Source organism: Pan paniscus, chromosome 10 (assembly GCF_029289425.2).
Source record: "Pan paniscus chromosome 10, NHGRI_mPanPan1-v2.0_pri, whole genome shotgun sequence".
In the NCBI taxonomy this organism is placed as follows: domain Eukaryota; kingdom Metazoa; phylum Chordata; class Mammalia; order Primates; family Hominidae; genus Pan; species Pan paniscus.
Genome location: NC_073259.2, coordinates 97,540,479 through 97,562,854, shown reverse-complemented (window position 1 = coordinate 97,562,854; position 22,376 = coordinate 97,540,479). Strand labels below are relative to the sequence as shown.

General features: G+C 41.3%; 1 protein-coding gene and 1 long non-coding RNA gene across 16 annotated transcripts in view; one reads left to right on the top strand and one right to left on the bottom strand.

Moving 5' to 3' along the window:
- Nucleotides 1-3,487: 3,487 nt before the first annotated feature.
- LOC129393529 (uncharacterized) lies at nucleotides 3,488-11,655 on the bottom strand. Its single transcript, XR_010108860.1, has 2 exons — nucleotides 10,490-11,655; nucleotides 3,488-10,094 (listed from the first exon to the last, which is right to left on the bottom strand). It is a non-coding gene; the product is annotated as an uncharacterized LOC129393529 (long non-coding RNA).
- POC1B (POC1 centriolar protein B) overlaps nucleotides 10,020-22,376 on the top strand; it is a 125,016-nt gene continuing 112,659 nt past the window's right edge. For 6 of the 15 annotated variants that reach the window (XR_004665770.3, XR_010108854.1, XR_004665769.3 and 3 more), the window contains exons 1-2: nucleotides 10,248-10,407; nucleotides 11,081-11,165. Coding sequence is in view for 7 of the 15 variants with exons in the window: in XM_063593183.1 (XP_063449253.1) it covers nucleotides 10,393-10,407; nucleotides 11,081-11,165 (100 nt within the window). In the remaining 8 variants the exon portion in view is untranslated. Of the gene's footprint in view, nucleotides 10,408-11,080; nucleotides 11,166-11,813; nucleotides 21,898-22,376 lie in introns of those variants that run through there. The other 9 variants (XR_010108855.1, XM_063593185.1, XM_008977064.6 and 6 more) reach the window with 4 other exon arrangements.

Genomic DNA, 22,376 nt, shown 5'->3' with positions numbered 1-22,376 from the left:
GTACAAAAATAACACAAGGAAGTGTACTGAGTCAAATTGAATATTTGGCTCACCTATAGGAGTTTAAATTTTAAAGAATGTTTGAACACATTAATGACCAAACAAAACATATCAGTGGACTTGTTTCAGTCAGTGGGCCACCAATTAGTGAGCAAGGTTACAAGGTTATAGAATAAAAGCTGTTTTCTCAATAATATAAATACAATGAAAATGGCTCTGTATAAGATCACTAAATGGAGGGCTGGGCACGGTGGCTCACACCTGTAATTCCAACACTTTGGGAGGCCGAGGTGGGCAGATCACGAGGTCAAGAGATCGAGACCATCCTGGTGAACATGGTGAAACCCCATCTCTACTAAAAAATACAAAAATTAGCTGGGCATGGTGGCACACACCTGTAGTCCCAGCTACTCAGGAGGCTGAGGCAGAGAATAGCTTGAACCCAGGAGGTGGAGGTTGCAGTGAGCCGAGATCACACCACTGCACTCCAGCCTGGGCGACAGAGCAAGACTCTGTCTCAAAAAAAAAAAAAAAAAAAAAATCACTAAATGAAGTAAACTACAGTAGTTTTTATAATTGAGAAGAAACCCTAGGGTGGCCAAGTTTAAAATATATTCTTATATTATGTTAGACACTGTTGAGATTTGGAATTTTCTTTTTAGATAGAAGAACCAATCTTTAAAAGAATCTAGTTTCCTTCTACTAAAATCACAATTCTATTGTAATACACAGTGAAGACTTTTAAGATTTTTAAAAATCCTCTAATTGTTTTACACAGATATTATCTCTTCCTCTTTTATTCCCTCATTAAGTCACAAAATTTTATTGGGTACCTACTATGTGCCAGTCATTGTTCTGATATATGGTGGATTAAAAAGAGAATGTCTCTGCCCTCATGGAGTTTATATCCTGGTGATGGTCCCACAAGTGATTCTGACATACTCCCTCTGAGGGTTTTGCCCTCATTCTCATGGGGATTACTCATAGAGAATGTATATTTCAGGGAGAGATAAGTGGTTGTTTATGCTTGCTTTTTTTTAAAAAAAAAAATCTTATTATTTTTAAGTATAAAAATCAGTGGTTTATTAGTACATTTATCAAGTTGCAGAACTGTCACCACTATATAATTCCAGAATATTTTATCACCCCAAGAAGAAACCAGTCCCTGGCACACAATCCATATTCTGTCTCTATGGATTTGGCTATTCTGAACATTTTATATGGATGGAACCATACATTGTGTCTGGCTTCTTTACTTAGCATAGTGTTTTCAAGTTTCATCCACACTGTAGCATGAATCAGTACTTCATTCCTTTTATTTGCCAGGCATATAAATGTGTATGGATGCAGCACATTTTATTTACCCATTAATCAGTTGATAGACATTTGGATTGTTTCCACTTTTGGCTATTGTGAGTAATGCTGCTATGAACATTTGTGTCTGCGTTTTTGTGTGGACATATGTATTCAATTATCAAGGGTACCTACCTAGGAGTGGAATTGCTGGCTGATAGGGTAACCCTATGTTTAACTTTTAAAGGAACTCCCAAATTCAAGAAGTCAAAAGAATTACCATAGGGCTCAGCAATTCCATTCCTGTGTAAAGAGCTGTACAATTTTACATTCCCACCAGCAATTTATGAGGGTTTCCATTCCTTTACATCCTCACCAACACTTACTATTATCAGGCTATTTGATTATAGCTATCACAGTGGGTATGAAGTAGGTTTTGTGATGTTGATTTATATTTCCCCTATTGCCTAATGATGTTGGGCATCTTTTCATGTGCTTACTGGCTATTTATATAACTTTTTGGTGAAATGTCTATCAAAATTGTTTGTCCTTTTTTACCTGGGAGGGATATTTGTTTGAAGAAAAATACAAGTGTAATGTTATAGAGAATGAAAGGAAGTGCTTATTTTGAAAATGTGGTAAGAACTAAGTGAAATGAAAGAAGTGAGTCTTGAAAAGATTTGGGAGAAGAGCATTCATGGCAGAGGAACTAGCAAGGGCTGTGAAAAAAGTATAACACAGTAATGGGATAGAAAATGACTGGAAGGCAGAGCCACAGCAAATAGAGTGGCCTAGGACAGGGATCCCCAACCCCTGGGCCATGTACCCGGTACCGGTCCATGGCCTGTTAGGAACCAGGCTGAAGAGCAGGAGGTGAGCAGCAGGCGAGAAAGCCAGCATTATGGCCTGAGCTCTCTCTCCTGTAAGATTAGCAGAGGTGTTACATTCTCACAGGAGTGTGAACCCTATTGTGAAATGCACATGCAGGGATCTAGGTTGTGCGTTCCTTAAGAGAATCTAATGCCTGATGATCTGAGCTGGAACACTTTTATCCTGAAACCATCCCTCCCCCTCATTCCCCTATCTATGGAAAAACTGTCTTCCATGAAATTGGTCCCTGGTGCCATAAAGGTTGGGGACTCTAGGAAGCCTCTTTGAGGAGTGACATCTTAGCCAAGACCTGCTAGCCATCATCAGTACCATCTTGCCCTCATCTCTCTCACTACAGTCACTTGGAAGGTCTGAGTGATGCTTCACATCACAAATGCATAATCTTAGGATTGAGATGGAGAGGAAATGGGGGAATGTACCCTCTTTTCTTTCTAGTGGGAACAGAAAAATTTTTCTAAGTAGAAACCTATTACAACTGTCAAAGTACATGGAATTGGCTAGGTAAATTGTAAATTATTACCATGATTTGACTTTTTGGAGACACTAAAAGCTACAGCCCCCTTTTTTTTTTTTTTTTTGGTAAAAGGGTAAAAATGAAAGTCTAAGCCCTAGAAGAGAAGTTACCAGATTCTTGGGATAAGTAAGATAGCCATTCACCAGGTACTGCTGGTTCAGGACCAAGGACAGCATCTAAGTGTTTCTGGGTTTTTTTTTCTGCCCCCCCTTCCCCTGTTCATTTTAATTATGCCATACCTAAACAAATATCTCTTTATGTTTCTACTGCTGCTACTCCAATAATGCCAGAATCTATCAATTCTTGCAGTGCCTTCCATTTGGGGGAAGAGCATTCATGGCGGAAGAACTAGCAAGGGCTATGAAGAAAGTAAAACACAATAATGGGATAGAAAATGACTGGAAGGCAGAGCCACAGCAAATATAGTGGTCTAGGACAGGGATCTCCAACCCCTGGGCCACGTACCAGTACAGTCCTGTAAGGAAGCAGGCTTCCATTGTACTGAAGTTCATCCCATGACTGTAATGCCTTTACTAATGTGCATTCTTTCAACAGTTTACCCCTATGTTCTTCATTGAAGTAACATACACATAACATTTACCATGTAACCATTTATAAGTGTATATAGTCCAATTATATTACATATATTCACATTGTTTTGTAACCATCACCACAGTCCATCTCCAGAACTTTTTCAGTTTCACAAACTGAAACTCCACGCACCCATTAAACAATAATTCCCCATGTTCTCTCCCCACAGCCCCTGGCAAATGGCAAACACCATTCTACTTTCTTTTTTTTTTTTTTTTTTTTTTTTTGAGACAGAGTCTTGCTCTGTCACCCAGGCGGGAGTGCAATGGCATGATCTCCACTCACTGCAACCTCTGCTTCCCGGGTTCAAGCAATTCTCCTGCCTCAGCCTCCTGAGTAGCTGGGATTACAGGTGCCCACCACTGCGCCCAGCTAATATTTGTATTTTTAGTAGAGATGGGGTTTCGTCATGTTGGCCAGGCTGGTCTCGAACTCCTGACCTCGGGTGATTCACCCACCTCGGCCTCCCAAAGTGCTGGGATTACAGGCGTGAGCCACCGCGCCCGGCCCATTCTACTTTCTGTCTCTCTCCTTACTACCTTTTTGTTTACTCTGCTGATTGTTACAGGATGGTTCATTGTCAGCATAAGCATCATACCTAGGAACCTGTATTTATTATAAATGTAAATTCTTGTGCCACAATCCAGACAGACTGAAACAGAAACTCTGGAGTGGAATCTGCATTATATCAAGTCCTTTGGGTGACTCTGATGCCCACTAAGGTTTGAGAACCATTGATCTAGTGGCTTTAAGTATAAAAATCAGTAGTCTTTAGTACTTCGAAGTTGTAAACCTATCACCACTAATTCCAGAACATTTTCATCACCCTAAAAAGATTCCATTTTTTCATTAGTAATCCCTCCCCATTCTTTCCTCCCCCTAGTCTCTGGCAATCATTAATCCACTAATTCTACCACTTTAAAAAATCACAATTGAAGTCCTTCTTCCCCTATAAATCTTTCCTGATACAAAAACATTTCCAAAGACCAATCAAATGTCTTAAGTACATTTGACACTATAGAAATACAATACTATGGTTATTATACAGATATTTTGTAACATTCCCATGGTTATGATTGACCTACTGCTCCACATAACTTTCATTGATTGTTTCATGTGGTGAGTCCTGTTTCCCTAATTAGATTTTAAGCTGTTTGACCTAAGCATCCCCATCAATGGATGAATGGATAAAGAAAATGTGATATATACACACACACACACACACACACACACACACAGAGATATATATATATATATACACACAATGGAATACTATTCAATCATGAAAAAGAATGAAATCATGTCATTTGCAGGAACATTAATAAAACTGGAGAACACTATGTTAAGTGAAATAAGTCAGGCACAGGAAGATAAATATTACACGTTCTCATTAATATATGAGAGCTAAAAAAGTTGATCGCATGGAGATAGAGAGGAGTGGAATGATAGATTCTCTTTCTCCCAGAGAATGTGAAGGATGTGTGGGTGGGAGGGGGAAATGAAGACAGGTTGGTTAACAGGTACAATCATACAGTTAGATAGAAGAAATAAGTTCTAATATTTGATAGCAGAATCAGGTGACTATACACAACAATAATGCACTGTACCAAAATGGCTAGAAAAGACAATTTGAAATGTACCTGACATATAGAAATGATAAATCCTTAGGTGATGGATACCCTAAATACGCTGACTTGATCATTATACATTTTATGCATGCAACAAAATTTCACATGTACCCCATAATGTACAAATAGAGTGTATCGATAAAATTACAAGATACTTTAAACTATTGGAGGACAATGATCATGTTTTCTACTTATTTTGTAGACTTTTTCAGTAACTATAGAGCTGGCCAGCCACACTGTCATCTTTCAATCAATGCAGAAAATGTTTATTATGCCCCTACTATGTGTCAGGGATTGTGGTGCCTGTAGAGTGATACTAAAATGAGTAGAACACAGTTCTTATCTTTACTGACCTTTCACAACAGTAAGTGCTGATAGACACATAAACATGATGTAGATGTAAAGGCAGCACCATAAAACAGTGCTAAAAAGAACTCTAAGTTGCATACCATCAGGACCCAAAGGAAAAATAATGTTTTATTTTTATAAGGAGGAATAGGTTCAGAGAAAGATGATTTTACATGAACATATCTTCCCAAGTCCTGAGGTATGTTTCTTTGTGTAGAAGTTGGAGCAAGAGAGTAGCACAGGCATTCATGAGTACAGAAACTGCTCTAGCAAAGGCTCCAAAGGGTGGGTGTGTGTGGTTAACTGCAATGGCTTAAGGATTGGCCCAGGGGAGATGAGTGGTTAGATATAAAATAGGACTTGGTTTGAGGCATTTAAAAGTGAACTTAAAGGGCATTTTAAAGAAGATCTATGGCATGATATGCCAGTGGTTCCCAAATGTTGATGCATATTATAATCACCTAGAAAGCTTGTTTGAAAACAGATTTCTAGTATTCACACTAGACCTTCTAAATCAAAACCTCTGGGGTGAGGCCTAAAAACATTTACTTTTAGCAAGATAGCCTGGTGAATCTTATGTTATTTGTTGGTAAATGCAGGGTGGACAGGTGGAGGGGAGAAGTTTTGAAGTCGGAAAGCAAGTTGGTGGTTACTAAAATATTCTAGGAGGCAGAAGGCAGGGTCTGTGGAGTGACAGGAGCCATTAGACAGAAAGATAGGAAGATGAAATATATGATGAGGAGCATGCTTGTAATCCCAGCTACCTGGGAGGCTGCTGCAGGTGGATCACTTGAACTCAGGAGTTCAAGGCCAGCCTGGGCAGCCCATCATATATATTATATATATATATATATGGTGAGGAGGTAGTTGATAGGACTTGGAGACTGAATGTTAACTTAAATGAATCATGCAGTTTTCAAAAATGTAATTCATTATTGATTCAAACCCATCTTGTACTTTTCCATGTGCTCTCCTATACTTTGGAGGAAGTGTATCAACAAGGGAGTTCCATTGCCTGTAAACAGGCTCAAAATATGTTCACTCCAAGTGCTATATAGTAAGGTGAACAGTAGATGGCACTTTTGTACTATGCTGAATTTCCAAATTTGAAGGCCAAGGAAGAACCAGTGCTAAAATAAAAACAACTCTTTATAATGCTCAAGTAAGTAAATTCAATTTCTGTTTTACGGGGAACTGTATAAGAAGGGCTAATTAGAGGTCAGTTTGTCCTAGCTAGTACCCGGCCTCCAGTAAAACCTTGTAGGTTTTTAAATACTGATCCTGCTTGTGGCTCCCACCCACATAAATGATTAGGTTGCAGTCCAGAGAGGTCTAAATAATCATTGTAGCAAGTGGAATTAGGCTTGAGGTTAAAAAAAACTTCCCCAACTTTGACCACATTTCCAAATGTCTACCTCTGAGCTTTTGCTATTTGCAAAGGTGAAGAAAAGCCGAAAAGAACAAAATCAACTATGGAAAAGAACAATGGGAAGGGCAGTTTAGAGTAATAAGTGAGGACAGTGGAATGAAAATAAAGGAGATATTACTTTCATTTTGTAAAACTTGTTATTATTAAAACCTTGGCAAGAATGCAATGTTTTATACATTTACATAACACTTGCAATCACACAAAAGTCATGACAGTGATTAAGAGAGTGGATTCTGGGCCAGGTGCGGTGGCTCACACCTGTAATCCCAGCACTTTGGGAGGCCGAGACAGGCGGATCACGAGGTTAGGAGATTGAGACCATCCTGGCTAACACGGTGAAAACCAGTCTTTATTAAAAAAAAATACAAAAAAAATTAGCCGGGCGTGGTGGCGGGCGCCTGTAGTCCCAGGGGCTCGGGAGGCTGAGGCAGGGGAATGGCGTGAACCTGGGAGGCGGAGCAGCTTGCAGTGAGCCGAGATCGCGCCACTGCATTCCAGTCTGGGCGACAGAGTGAGACTCCGTCTCAAAAAAAAAAAAAGAAAAAGAAAAAAAAAAAAAGAGAGTGGATTCTGGAGGCAGACTGCGAGTGTCTAAAAATCTCAACTCTGCCACTTCCTAGTTAGCAGTGTGCCTTGGGCAAGTAACTTAATGTCTTTGCATATCAATTTACTCATTTATAAAACGGAAATGGTAATAATAGCACATCTCTAATAAGATCGTTATGATCACTAAATGTCAAAATTTGTAAGGTACTTAGAAAAGTCCTGGCATGTAGTGAAAACATAGGTAGGTATATTAGTCCGTTCTCACATTGCTATAAAGAACTACCTGCGACTGGGTAATTTACAAAAAAAGCGGGTTTAATTGGCTCATGGTTCTGCAGGCTGTACAGGAAGTATGGCTGGGGAGGCCACAGGAAACTTACAAACATGGTGGAAGGCAAAGGGGAAGAGAGCATGGCTGCTCCATGGCTGGAACAGGAGGAAGAGAGCAAAGGGGGAAGTGCTACACAAGTGCTACACACTTTTAAACAACCAGATCTCGTGATAACTCACTCAGAACAGCAAGGGGGAAATCCACCCCCATGATCCAATCACCTCCCACCAGCCCCCTCCTCCAACACTGGGGATTACAATTCTACATGACAGTTGGGTGGGGACACAAATCCAAACCATATCAGTAGGTGACAAATTTTTTAAGATCAACTTTAGGTAATAGGATTAATATGTAGTTTCCCTCCCATCTTTTAAATTTAAAACATGTGTTTCTTGATAATTGAGAAAAAAAGTAAAAGCTAAACTTTTACTGAAACACTTAAATAAAAATCTATATTTTTTCTTCTTTTGAGCTAGTTTCTAAATCTCCAACTTCGTCCCTTTTCTGCTTCTCCTGTGCCCAATATTAGACGTAACATACCTATGAGTAATCCTGAGGTCCTGATTACTCTTCAGCTTCTGGTATTATTATTTTATTATTGGGGTGAAATACCTGTAATGAAATTTACCATTTTACCCATTTTTAGGTGTACAATTCACTGGCATTAAGTACATTCACAATGTTGTGCAAACATCACCACTATCTATTTCCAGAACTTCATCATCCCAAACAGAAACTCTGCACCCATTAAACAGTAACTCCCCAGTCTCCCTTACCCCCAGCCCTAGTAACCTCTATTCTACTTTCTGTCCTTATGAATTCACCTATTCTAGGTACCTCATATGAATGGAATCATACAATATATGCTCATTTGTGTTTGGCTTATTCACTTAGCAAAATGTTTTCAAGGTTCATCCATGTTGTAGCTTGTATCACAATTTCATTTCTTTTTATGGCAGGATAATATTTCCTTATATGTATATATCACACACATTTTGTTTATCCATTCATCTGTTGGATACTAGGATTGTATCCACTTTTTGGCTATTGTAAATAATGCTTGCTTTGAACACTGGCATCTGTTGGAGTCTCTGCTTTCAATACTTATGGGATATACCTAGCAGTGAAATTGCTGGATTATAAGGTAATTGTATGTTTAACTTTTTAGGAACTGACAAACTTTTTCACAGAGCTACATCATTTTACATTCCCACCAGTATATAGCATTAGTTTTAAACATGGCAGGCTTTTAAAATAAATCAAGCCTAAACTGGTAATATGTAGCAAAACTAAGAGTCCTGCAACAGTTTGCTGACAAGTTGCTGATATCAACACTCTTAACATATCATCTCCTAGACTAATGCAGTGTTTCTCAACATAGACAGCTGAGACTCCCATAGTAATCATCTATGGAGCTTGTTACATCAGAAGGGCCCTGGACCCCACCTTGTATATGTTGATTCAGCATCTCTGGAAATGGAGCCCCCAAATCAACATTACAAATGCTAAAGCATGAGACTCACCAACCCTAGATTGCTGAGTTCTTGAAGGTAGGGGAAATATCTTAGTCATCATTGTGTCCCTCAAGGCCAAACATACAACAGATATTTAACAAGTGTATACTTAAATTAACTAATACTGTAATCTAAAGCCTACCTGTTTAGTTGTTAAGTACCATATTCAATAAAATTAAACTCAATCACTAGACAACTAGGGAATCTGTAATTAAGGTGTGTAGCATACCTTTCATTTGCATAAAACACATATCTTACCAGCTGTGTTCTATCATGCCCTTTGATGTTGCTAAGGATCTTTACACTATATGTAATTTTCAGCTCAGAACATCACGCTTTGAGGCAGGGTTAAAAAAAAAGATATGGACTTGGAATTAGAAGAACTGTCTCTGTGTGACCTCTAAGACCAATATCTAGGAATCAAGTTTATAACTTGGAAACATTGAAAACATTTTGTAATTCTACCAACTTCATTGTTTGGCTGAAGCAAATGATACTATGTGTAACAAAGCCTGCTGTAGAAACGTGGTCTCACAAAAAACAAACAAACAAAAAACCATGTTTCCAAGTCTTCCTAAAGACTTTAAGTATCCAGCTGTGTAAGTTTAGTGCTCTAAGGTATACGCAAATGAACAGATGAGAATGGAAACATATCGCTGAAAATTATTAAGTGCATGCACAACATTTATTCATTCATTCACTCATTCATTCATCACGCACATCCAGCATCTATATCAATATCCTGCAGGGCACTGTGTGGAAAACAGTGGTTAAATAAATTTAAATCTGCCCTCAGGGGATTTAGTTCCTTTTAGTATATTAATAACTAGCAAGCTGCCCCTCTTCATGTCAAAGTTTTACGTCAACAAAATAAGCGGTAGGGGATCACCTTAAACGTCACGGGTGCTGTCTCTTTAAAACGTAATAGAACTCTGATCGCATCGATCACAGGCTCACAACGCCCTTCCATTCATCGCTCTTATTCCCGTCCTGGTTACTACCCCACTTCCTGACATCAAACCAGGGAGAACGCGAGTGTTAGTTAACATGGCTTGGTGTGTGGCCACAGCTGACCCGGCGCATACCTCCCGTCCTCTCTTTACAGGGCTGGCGGTGTCTCGGGGCTCGGCTGGCCATGCCTGGAGCGCGGGGTTTGACTGGGCCGCCGTTGTTGTAGTGACCGGGAGGCGCTGCCGCTCTGGGCAGACGGTTCCGGGAGCCGCACGGTCCCCTCTCCTTCCCCATCCCCTCCCCTCCCCTCTCCGGGTTCCCCCACCCACAGGAGCCTTGGGCCGACCACTCCCCCGATGGCCTCAGCCACGGTAAGGACGGGTTGGAGGTGGGGGGACCCTCCCTGGAGCCTGTCCCGCGGGCTGCGGGGCCAGGTCCGGGCCGAAGCCGCACCTGGCGGGAGATGGAGGCAGGTGTCCATAGCCGGGTCCTGAGCCCCTCGTCCCGGGGCGTCCGTATCTCACTCTCTGCCATCGGGGCGGACGGAGTGTGGAACCCAGACCCGGCTCCCGGACGCTCTTCCCCGAGTTCCGGAGCTCCGGACTGAGCTGGGCGGCCCCACGGCCCCCAGAATTCTCGGAGGGTTTCCGTGGAGCGCCTGCGTCAGAATCACCTGGGAAGTATTAAAAAAAAAAAAGTACCAAAGCCGAGGCGCATCCTCGCACCTGCCTGCCTTGTGCCAGCGGGCGGGGCCCGGGAACGTGCATTTCAAAGGGGCCGCGGTTCCTGCGATGCGCTGGACTCTGGGAAGCGCGAACAGAGCGTTTTGCGGGCTCTGCGGGGAGAGCTGGCGCCGGCGTCTCCCTGTAGCAGGACTGGGCGCCGCGCCCGTGGGTGGGCTGCTGCCCGGCCCCGCCGCCCAGCCAAGCCGCCGCCTGGGTGGCCATTCCCAAGCCGGACTCCGGGGAAGTGGCAGCGTGGATCCCAGCCGCTAGAATTCGAGGTCTGCGGCGGCTTTCAAAACTTGACAACTTTCCTTTCCAGGAGGACCCTGTTCTGGAGCGTTATTTCAAAGGCCACAAAGCTGCGATCACCTCCTTGGACCTCAGCCCCAACGGCAAGCAACTTGGTAAGTCTTATTCTTGTTTTGCTTTTGTAATGAGACAGAACTCCACGGGTCGGAAACCTTTCCTCCTGTCCGGGCAGGGTCCCTAGGAGAACGGCTAAGGGCCTCTATGAGGGTTGAGAGCACCCGGAGACGAGGGCCCAGCGCGGCGGGGCGCAGCTAGGGCCCCCTCTGCCATTCCGGCCCCCGGCCCCCGGCCCGGCCAAGAGCCTCCTATCCAGCGGTCTGGGCCTGGCGGACGACTTTCGCAAACTAACCACCAGGAGGAGTGAGTGGGAAGGGGAGGGGTTTCTCCTCGGCCCGGGGAGGGTGGGGTGTTGGCTGGAGAGTTTGTGAAAAGTTGTGAGCCGAGCAGGAGGAAGTAGGGAGAGAGGAGTTGGGCTGTGCCGGAGGCCGAGGACCGAGAGGGCTCAGGTGACCCCTGGAAAGCCTGGGTGGCTGGAAAGGAGCCCAGCGCCTGCATGAAAGGAAGAACCTGCTGGGAAGTACCTGAGCTCGAGCTGTGGGTTCCGCCGCCCTTCCCCTGCGTGGTGGCTTGGTGGCCGCGTCTGCGCCTCAGCCCTGAGAATCCGGATGGCGGTGAGGTGGACTTGGGCAGGCAAGAGCTGCCTGCTGCTGGCGTTTTTAACAGTGGCCTATATCTTCGTGGAGCTCTTGGTCTCCACTTTTCATGCCTCCGCAGGAGCCGGCCGTGCCAGGGAGCTGGGGTCAAGAAGGCTCTCAGACCTCCAGAAAAATACGGACGATTTGTCTCGGCCGCTTTATAAGAAGCCCCCTGCAGATTCCCATGCACTTGGGGAGTGGGGGAAAGCCAGCAAACTCCAGCTCAACGAGGATGAACTGAAGCAGCAAGAAGAACTCATTGAGAGATACGCCATCAATATTTACCTCAGTGACAGGATTTCCCTGCATCGACACATAGAGGATAAAAGAATGTATGAGTGTAAGTCCCAGAAGTTCAACTATAGGACACTTCCTACCACCTCTGTTATCATTGCTTTCTATAACGAAGCCTGGTCGACTTTGCTCCGTACCATTCACAGTGTTTTAGAAACTTCTCCTGCAGTTCTTTTGAAAGAGATCATCTTGGTGGATGACTTGAGTGACAGAGTTTATTTGAAGACACAACTTGAAACTTACATCAGCAATCTTGATAGAGTACGCTTGATTAGGACCAATAAGCGAGAGGGGCTGGTTAGGGCCCGTCTGATTGGGGCCACTTTCGCCACTGGGGACGTCCTCACTTTCCTGGATTGTCACTGTGAGTGTAATTCCGGTTGGCTGGAACCGCTTTTGGAAAGGATTGGGAGAGATGAAACAGCAGTTGTGTGTCCTGTTATAGACACAATTGATTGGAATACTTTTGAATTCTATATGCAGACAGGGGAGCCCATGATTGGTGGGTTTGACTGGCGTTTAACATTTCAGTGGCATTCTGTCCCCAAACAGGAAAGGGACAGGCGGATATCAAGAATTGACCCCATCAGATCACCTACCATGGCTGGAGGACTGTTTGCTGTCAGCAAGAAATATTTTCAGTACCTTGGAACGTATGACACAGGAATGGAAGTGTGGGGAGGTGAAAACCTTGAGCTGTCTTTTAGGGTGTGGCAGTGTGGTGGCAAATTGGAGATCCACCCGTGTTCCCACGTGGGCCATGTGTTCCCCAAGCGGGCACCATATGCTCGCCCCAATTTCCTACAGAATACTGCTCGGGCAGCAGAAGTTTGGATGGATGAGTACAAAGAGCACTTCTACAATAGAAACCCTCCAGCAAGAAAAGAAGCTTATGGTGATATTTCTGAAAGAAAATTACTACGAGAGCGGTTGAGATGCAAGAGCTTTGACTGGTATTTGAAAAACGTTTTTCCTAATTTACATGTTCCAGAGGATAGACCAGGCTGGCATGGGGCTATTCGCAGTAGAGGGATCTCGTCTGAATGTTTAGATTATAATTCTCCTGACAACAACCCCACAGGTGCTAACCTTTCACTGTTTGGATGCCATGGTCAAGGAGGCAATCAATTCTTTGAATATACTTCAAACAAAGAAATAAGGTTTAATTCTGTGACAGAGTTATGTGCAGAGGTACCTGAGCAAAAAAATTATGTAGGAATGCAAAATTGTCCCAAAGATGGGTTCCCTGTACCAGCAAACATTATTTGGCATTTTAAAGAAGATGGAACTATTTTTCACCCACACTCAGGACTGTGTCTTAGTGCTTATCGGACACCGGAGGGCCGACCTGATGTACAAATGAGAACTTGTGATGCTCTAGATAAAAATCAAATTTGGAGTTTTGAGAAATAGAGCACAACAGCACTTTCGTCATGAGCTGACAGTAGTGTCAAGAAAGTCAAAGAGCCTTAAGAGCCTCAGTGAAGATTGTATTTTATTTTATCAAAAGCCACCTAGCAGTCATCTGTGGAGCACTGGAAAGCTGGGGTTCATTTTGGTATATCACACTGAAACTGGGTACCCAGAGTGCTGCTGTTTAATATTTCACAATGCCTTACTTATTGGTTATTTTATATAAGAGTTTTGTCAATATGGTCTCTTCTTAAAAGAAGTTGACTATGAATTGAAACACACAAAACATTTAAGTGCCAGACTTAATATTAAAGAATGTAAAGGTCCAAGTAAAATGAGGTATGATTTATGTTGATGGGTAAGTTCACCGCACATCCCATTTTTTAACAAAACTCATGAATGTGCAGTTTGAGCCATTGCTATTTTGATTACATAGAATTTGTATTTCTTTTTTAGCCAGCACATTAAATTTTAGATTTTATTTTTTAATCTAATTTTTTTTCTAATCAAAAAGAAAATTGAGCTTAAGGCAAAAGGCCTGGTTTTAAAGATATGTGTAATAGGAAGAGGGCATTTGTTTGAGTGTGAGTTTGGAGGCCTTTTTAACATGCAGACATACCCATATCTAAATGAAATGGGGAGATATTTACATTCCGTACTTTGTAAACTTGAGCTATTGGACTTCACTGATGTATATATTAATACCTCAAATTCCTCTGATTTTGTAAGCTGTCTTCTCTGTGAACATGTTTGTGTGTGTAGGGCATTTTCTGATTGCACTTCCTTAAGTTATGAATGTACTAGAAAGGGACTCATTCAGAATACTGTGCCTCCCTTTGTTAATGCTTAATCATTTAAAGTAAACACAATTGAGGCCTCTCTGAAGTTAAACCCAACTATGTTTATTAAAATGTGTGAAACTGAAAGTGGGCTAGGTTCTACCAGGGCTGTGGAACTCTCCTACGAGTTCTGCTGATCAGGAAATTTAAGAATTTATCTTAAAAATGCAAGGAAAAAAGACTGCCTTGGCAATTGTGAATGCTGCTTTCCATCTCCTAGCACCGAGCCTGGCACTTAGGCAGCTTTCAGTAAGTGGGTGAATGAATGAATGACTGAATGAATGAATGGCTCAGCTGAGGAATGTAACTTTGGTCAAGTTATTATGATGTGTTTGGGCTTAGTTTTCTCATTGGTAAAATGTGGGTGCTGGATTGGATCTTAAAGATCCCTTCCAGCTCTGAAATGCTGATTGTACAGTATATTCTTCCCAGATTGACTCACTGTGCAATCTTTACAACACTTTTTATCTTTTCACTTTTGACATAGGTAATGTTGTTGAGCAGTTGAGCAATGTTCAGTCCAGTTGTGAAGCTGGAGAAGAGAAATGGGTTTTAAAAATTAAGTGAGGGGAGGCTGGGTGCGGTGGCTCACGCCTGTAATCCCAGCACTTTGGGAGGCCAAGGCAGGTGGATCACAAGGTCAGGAGATCCAGACCATCCTGGCTAACATGGTGAAACCTCGTCTCTACTAAAATACAAAAAATTAGCCAGGTGTGGTGGCGGGCGCCTGTAGTCCCAGCTACTCAGGAGGCTGAGGCAGGAGAATGGCGTGAACCTGTGAGGCAGAGCTTACAGTGAGCCGAGATCGTGCCACTGCACTCCAGCCTGGGCAACAGAGCAAGACTCTGTCTCAAAAAAAAAAAAAAAAAATAAGTGAGCTGAACTCACCTGAAGTGGTTTACTTCTGTGGGTTAAGAAGTTCTAGTCAGTGTTCATAGTCATTTCGTTTTGATAATTGTTGAACCAATTTTGTTTTTAAAACCTTTAGACTCTAAAAGTAATATTTTGACTAAGAATATAAATATTTCCAAAACTAAATTACTCGGGAAGTAAACGCTTTTTTAAAAAGTATTTTTACTGGTTTTATACCAATATTATATGCAGAAATCACAGGATGAATTTAGAATTAAATCTCAATTAGTTCACTTTGGCCTAGATTTATGAAAAATGCATGCCTCGTAAAGAGTCCACTGTATTCACGAGTAAAGTTGCTTTTAGTGTTCACTTGATGACTTGGAGAGTAGGAATTTTGCAAAATCTGAATTTAAGGAAATTCTTTAGGATAACCATTTCAAAAAATAAAATTGCTATGCAATCTTGAATATTTTCTCTTTTGCCTCGTAAAATGAAAATGCATTCACAGTTTCTGTAAATTATTTAGCAACCTTAAAGTTTATCAAAAAATTGTCCAGATTCCACGTGCAGCATGCTTGGCCCTGCATTTAATTTAAGAAGGATTAATAATAATGCTCTGAATTTTTCAAAAGGGATTCTCCTAAACCCACCCACTTCTCTTGCCCAGGCTGCTTTTTAAAAATATTTTTTTATTTTTTACTTATTTTAAAATTTTCTCTTTTTATTTATTTTTGGTTTTCTTGTTAGCCCCCTATTATATGGGAGAACGAAAATTGTTATATTTTGAAAGTACTTATTACATTATTTTTATTTTAGTATCTTGATGCTCCTGTCAAAAGGGAAATGAGGCTTTTAAAAATAAAGTACCTTAATTCTTTATTGACTTTTTTGCCCTAAATTGCTAGGTGTGACCCAGCAATCTTTTAGGAAGAGATTTTACAGTGGTGCTTTATTTATATCAATAATCCAGTATAGTTAGGCTGTTCATTCCTCATAATAGAGTACATAACAGAAAAGCGGGACTTTCACATTTTCATATTTAGGCACGTTCCAATTTAATTCCAAAAATACTCTGTAATTCTACATCTAAAAAAACCGATTCCCTAATTCGAATTTATTGGTACCAAAGCTCTCTTTGGCTGTAGACAATTAAGAGTTGACCTTTTAAGTTAATGTATATGCTTAAAAACAGTTTTAGGAAAATATTTGGTAGACAAAGAGTTTCAACTTTAAATGTTCACTATGTCATTTAGTGTCCAACTTTACGGATAGATTGACTATCTAAATAGGCATTTTTAGTCATTAAAAAAAAATCTAGTCACCAGGAGGATCCCTATAACTCAAAATAACTTGTTTGTAAAAGAAAATTTGTTTACTTACCCATTAGTAAGTTCCTGCATATTCATTATAAGATGGCAAATCAAACTTTTCTAGGATGAAGACAGCTTATTTTTAAGTTGTATAGTCTTAGTTGGTTTAGGGTCTCAATTTTAATTAATAAAATACTTGGTTTTCATTTGCTTGTCCTTTTGAATTCCTGTTTTAATAATTTTAAAATGAGCACAAAGAATGTTGAAGTTCAGATTAATCTCTTCTGAATGATGTTTTTTTCCTCTGTGATGAGTTGTTTCTGACTTTTTTCCTTTTGTATTTGTAATGTTGATTAAGATGTAAAATAAAAAGTGTGCCTGATTATTTTTGCAAATAGATTGTGATTATTTTAGCCTATGGGAACATACTCCTATGTATACATTTATAATGGCAATGGAAGTAAGTTCAGCTTGCAGTTCTTTTACTTATTTGAAAATTCAGACAGTGGATATTTAAAAAGTCAAAATTCCCATATTATTTTACAACGTGTCATTAATCAGCAAGTATTTTGAAGGGGTGTTAGTACCATTGTTTTATTAACTACTCATGAGCAAACTAGAAATGATCAGGGATCTCTGGGGCCCACTTGGATCACTATAAAAGGAAGCAATGGGCACCTGGACATATTAGCACCAATTTCACTACCCTGGGTGGAAAACAAAAATGTCTGTCCTCTAAACCACATATCCTCATATTTCCCCGGTCCATAAATGAAATTCCCTTCCACCAGTGGCCTGTCTCTTCCTCTTTAGTGATTCCTAAATCCCTATACCCCTGTCTCTCCTTGGCCAGACACACTGCCTAAGAATGACTCTTCTAAGGACTCTAACAAAATCAGATGGTCTTATAGCTGCATTTAGCATATATATAGGTGACCTAAACATATTTTCACTAATTTTTATACACTTAAAAGTTCCTGTAAATACTTGTATTCTAACCTTACTCTCTTACTAAGTGACTTGCAGCTCTGTGTAAATCACTTCCTCTCTCTGTGTTTCAGTTTCACGAGTATAAAAAAGACTGGAAAATCCATAGAGACAGTACATTAGTGTTTGCCAGGGTCTGGGAAAGGGAGGAATAGAGAATGCTAACAGAGATGAATTTTTGGCAGGTGGCAGGGGGTAGGGGATTATGAGAATGTTCTGGAATTAGTGATAAAAGTTGTGCAAATGTTGGGCAAAACACTGGTGTACTTTAAAAGACTAAATGTTATGGTATTTAAATAATATCTCAGTTTTTAAAAATACCTCAGGAAAAAAAGCAGGCTGGAGAATTTCAGGTGTCTCAGAAAAGATTGCTCTTTGCATGCTAGACCTCTTTGCATGCCTCTGTGCATGCTAGACTTTAGAACAGGTAGTAGTATTTAGTATTAATAATACTTGAATCATTGTGTAATTTGCAGAATTAAGAAAGTTACACACATATATATGAATGAATCAGTCTGCTTAGTATTAGGTGGGGCTTGGAAATCAGTTTATATTGGAGTTTTTCCTAAAATTTCAGAGAAACTTCAATCAATCCTTTTGGACAGGAGGTGGAGTTTACTGTAAAAGGTGAAATGAGCTCCTGAGTTGTATAGTTGTCCACAGCAGAAATGAAAATTAGAGGGCACATGTCCTCAGGACCTCCTGATGCTGTGTCATGTTTAAAAAAAAAAAAAAAAAAGGAAAATTAGAGCAGTCCTTCTAACTTAATAATTATTGGGGTACTACTTTTTCATTCGTGCCAAGCTTTATCAATCTTCCAGGCTGGGCTGGGAGTGATATCTACTGCAGGCCAGCAGTGTCTTCGGGTGTCTGGTCACCATTCTAACCTGTCTATTTGCATTTATCTAATCCTGTTCAAAAGGGGAAGAGGAGGCACTCTATTTATTTACTACTCCCTTATTTAGTTAAGGCTACTGTGTGCCAGATGCCATTTTATGCTCTGGGTATACATACAGAGGGGAAGAAAGCAGATGTGCTTCATAAGATGGTATGAAGAGTTCATGGTCCAGTGGTGGAGACAAATAATTAACAAGTAAACACAAATCCATTTGTTGGTACAACATGATGAAACAAAGGAAAATAGTCAAAGCTGTGAAGGAAAGGAATAGAATGCTTTTTTCTTTTTTTTTTTGAGACCAAGTCTCACTCTATCGCCCAGGCTGGAGTGCAGTGGTGTGGTCTTGGCTCACTGCAACCTCCATCTCCCAAGTTCAAGCGATTCTCACGCCTCAGCCTCCCAAGTAGCTGGGACTATAGGTGCATGTCATAATGCCTGGCTAATTTTTGTATTTTTAGTAGAGATGGGGTTTCACCATGTTGGCCAGGGTGGTCTTGAACTCCTGACCTCAAGTGATCCACCCACCTCAGTCTCCCAAAGTGCTGGGATTACAGTTGTGAGCCACTGCACCCAGCCATAGAGTGCTTTTTAAAGGGAGGATAACAGTGGAGACATCCTTACATTTATGGGGTCAAGGAATACTTCCCTGTGAAAGTTAGATTTAACTGAAGACCAGAAGGAGAAGTTAGCTAGGTAAGGACTAAAAGGAGAATAGCATAGGCAAAGATCATGGGTGAGAAAGAGCTGTCCTAGATCAAGAAAGTATAAGAATGCCAGAATGGGTAAAACCTGGTAAACAGAGATGAAGCTGTAGGGGGAGGTAGAGATAGCTTAGGCAGGGCCTTGAAGCTATAGTGGGTTTAAATGGTGGCCCTCCAAAACATGTGTCCATGTCGTAGTCCTTGGAACCTGTGATGTGACCTTATTTGGGAGGAAAAAGTCTTTGTAGATGTAAGTCTACAAAGGATCTTAATGATTATGAGATCATCCTGAATTATCTGGGTGGGCCCTAAATCCAGTGATGTGTCCTGGTAAAAAACATACAGAGGACATAAGAGGAGGCCACGTGAAGCCAGAGGCAGAGATTGGAGTGACACAGCCACAAGCCAGTGAGTGCCTAGAGACACCAGGACCTGGGAGAGGCGGGGAATGAGATATCCTCTAGAGCCTTTGGAGAGAGTGTGGCCCGGCCAACACCATGATTTCAGGCTTCTGGTTTCTGGAACTGTGAGATAATAAATTTCTGTTGTTTTATGCCTCCAGGTTTATGGTAATTTGTTACAGCAGCTACAGGAAACTTGACATGTTTTAGGATTTTGTTCTGAGAGTGGTGGAAATTGTTGGAGGGATTAGTAAGGGAATAACATGATTTGATTTGTACCTCAAAAAGACCACTCTGGCTACTATATGGAGATTGTACTATTAGTAGGGAAATCACTTAGGGGGATTATAGTAATACCAGCAGATGATGTTGGTTCAAACTAGGATAGTGGTCTTCAAATTAGTGTGATGGTCTGGGCAAGATGGAAATTTGGGAATTATTAGCATATAAATGGTATTTAGTGTCATGGGAATGAATGAGATCACCTGGGAAGAATGTAGAGCAATGAGAACAAATACCCCATGTCTGAATATTGAAGATATCCAACCTGTAGATCAGAAGAGGAGATAGCAAAATAACCTAAGAAAGAATAATCAGAAAGATAGGAGGGAAAGCCGTTATAGTAGGGTATCATGAAAGCCAAGGGTTAGGAGTGGGGTAGAAATGTTGAAGATAGAGACAATATTAAATAGTCATTAGAGAGAGTGGAGGAAGAAACTAATAGAGAATCATGCACCACTTTGGAGTATATAAGACCCATGTGAACTTAGTTATCAAATTTATAGTGTTTCCAATCTGTTTGGGGGTTGGGGTGACCAGCAATTCTCACTGGTATAGTTATAATCTCAGAAAAGGCAGAGTGATTGGGATTTTTGCCAGGGGAATTTGAAGGAAGGAGGGAGAGTCAAGGGATTGAATGTTATGTGTATGAAGGGGATTATAATTGAATAAGGAGAGAAATGAAGGTTATAAATTGGTTAGTGAAGTGAAGATGGTGAGAAGACAGCCTCAATGGAGAACATGGGTCTGGATGAGAACATGGGTCTTGGAGTTCTGGATGAGATGGAAGTGAGTGAGTCATAAGGAAAGCAAGTTGTCCTGTGGGTTGCAATCAGAGATTTGAGAAGTGCTCATGTTCTGCTGGTGACAAGATCCTCAGAATGGGTTGCTGAGGAGGCAGGAGAAAAAAGGTCTTTGGAGAGGCCCTATTTTCCCCTTGGTCTGAAATGTTCTTCACCACCTCACTCTTTATTTGGCTGACTCCCTGTCCTTCACACCTCCACTTAAAATGCCCCTGATCAATCTATCTAAATTAAGATTCCACCCCCACACAAAATAAAACTTCCTGCTTTATCTTTCATGCCTCTTAGCACAACTTAAAATGATATAAAGCCAAGCACAGTGGTGCATGCCTGTAGTCCCACCTACTCAAGGGGCTGAGGCAGGAGGGATACCTTGAGCCCAGGAGTTTGAGACCAGCCTGGGGAACATAGTGGGACCCCCATCTTCAAAAAATTAATAAAAATAAATAAATAAATAAAATGATATATTTGTCTGTGTTTCCACTTGAATTTAAGCTCCCCAATTAGAGATAACTGTCTGCTTTGTTACTTAGGACTCCCCCTTTTTGCCACAATGCCTTACATGTTGCTGGGGTCACATATCTGTTGAGTTAATTCATAATGCTTAGAGTTGAAATGGAGAGGAAGACTGTGACCTGAAGTAGGTGACATGTGAAAGAGAAAATGATTGCTGCTTGAAAGGTGTCAGGAAACTTGGTGTCCCCAAGCAGAGTCAAGATTTAAGTACTTAAGGAGGAAGAGGGACTTACAAAGAGGAGGATGTGAATACAAGAGGCATCATCTAGTGGGTGATGTGGCTCAGTCGTAAATTTTGAGGAGAGAAGGCATGGGTACCAGGTCAGCTTAAGGGGATATCCATAGCATTATGGGAGTGAGAGATTGCACAATGCTTGATGACCAGAGAGGCTTGAGGCTTCAACTTCTGGTCATGATTAGAGGAAGCAGGACCTGAAGCGTAGTGGATTTTTTTCTTAGTAGACTCTTAGAAGGTAGGATATATTAGTCTGTTCTCCTACTGCAATAAAGAAATACCTGAGGCCGGGCGCAGTGGCTTATGCCTGCAATCCCAGCACTTTGGGAGGCTGAGGCAGGCAGATCACTTGAAGTCAGGAGTTTCAGACTAGCCTGGCCAACATGGTGAAACCCCGTCTCTACTAAAAATAAAAAATTAGCCAGGTGTGGTGGCAGGTGCCTGTAGTCCCAGCTACTTGGGAGACTGAGGGAGGAGAATTGCTTGAACCCGGGAGGCAAAGGCTGCAATGAGCCGAGATCATGCCGCTGTACTCCAGCCTGGACGACAGAGTAAGACTTCGTCTAAAAAAAAAAAAAAAAAAAAAAAAGAAAGAAAGAAATACTTGAAACTGAGTAACTTATAAAGAAAAGAGTTTTGATTGGCTCACAGTTCCACAGGCTATACAGGAAACATGGCTGGGGAGGCCTCAGGAAACTTAACAATCATGGCAGTAGGTGAAAGAGAAGCAGGCACATCTTACATGGCCAGAGCTGGAGGAAGAGAAGGGGAGGTGCTATATACTTTTAAACAAACAGATCTTGTGAGAACTCACTATCATGAGAACGGCAAGGGGGAATTCTGCCCCTATGATCCAATCATGCCCCTCCAGGCCCCTCCTCCAACACTGGGGATTACAATTCAACATGAGATTTGGGTGGGGTCATAAGTCCAAACCATATTATAGGGGCTCTTAGGTTTCACAGGATGGGTGGAAAGGTGATGAGAGGGAAGAGGATGGGAGAAAACAAAATAGCCTGTGAAGTGTTGTCATCCCTTTTTATGGTTGCGGAAGCTGAAATTTCAGTAACTTGCCCAAAA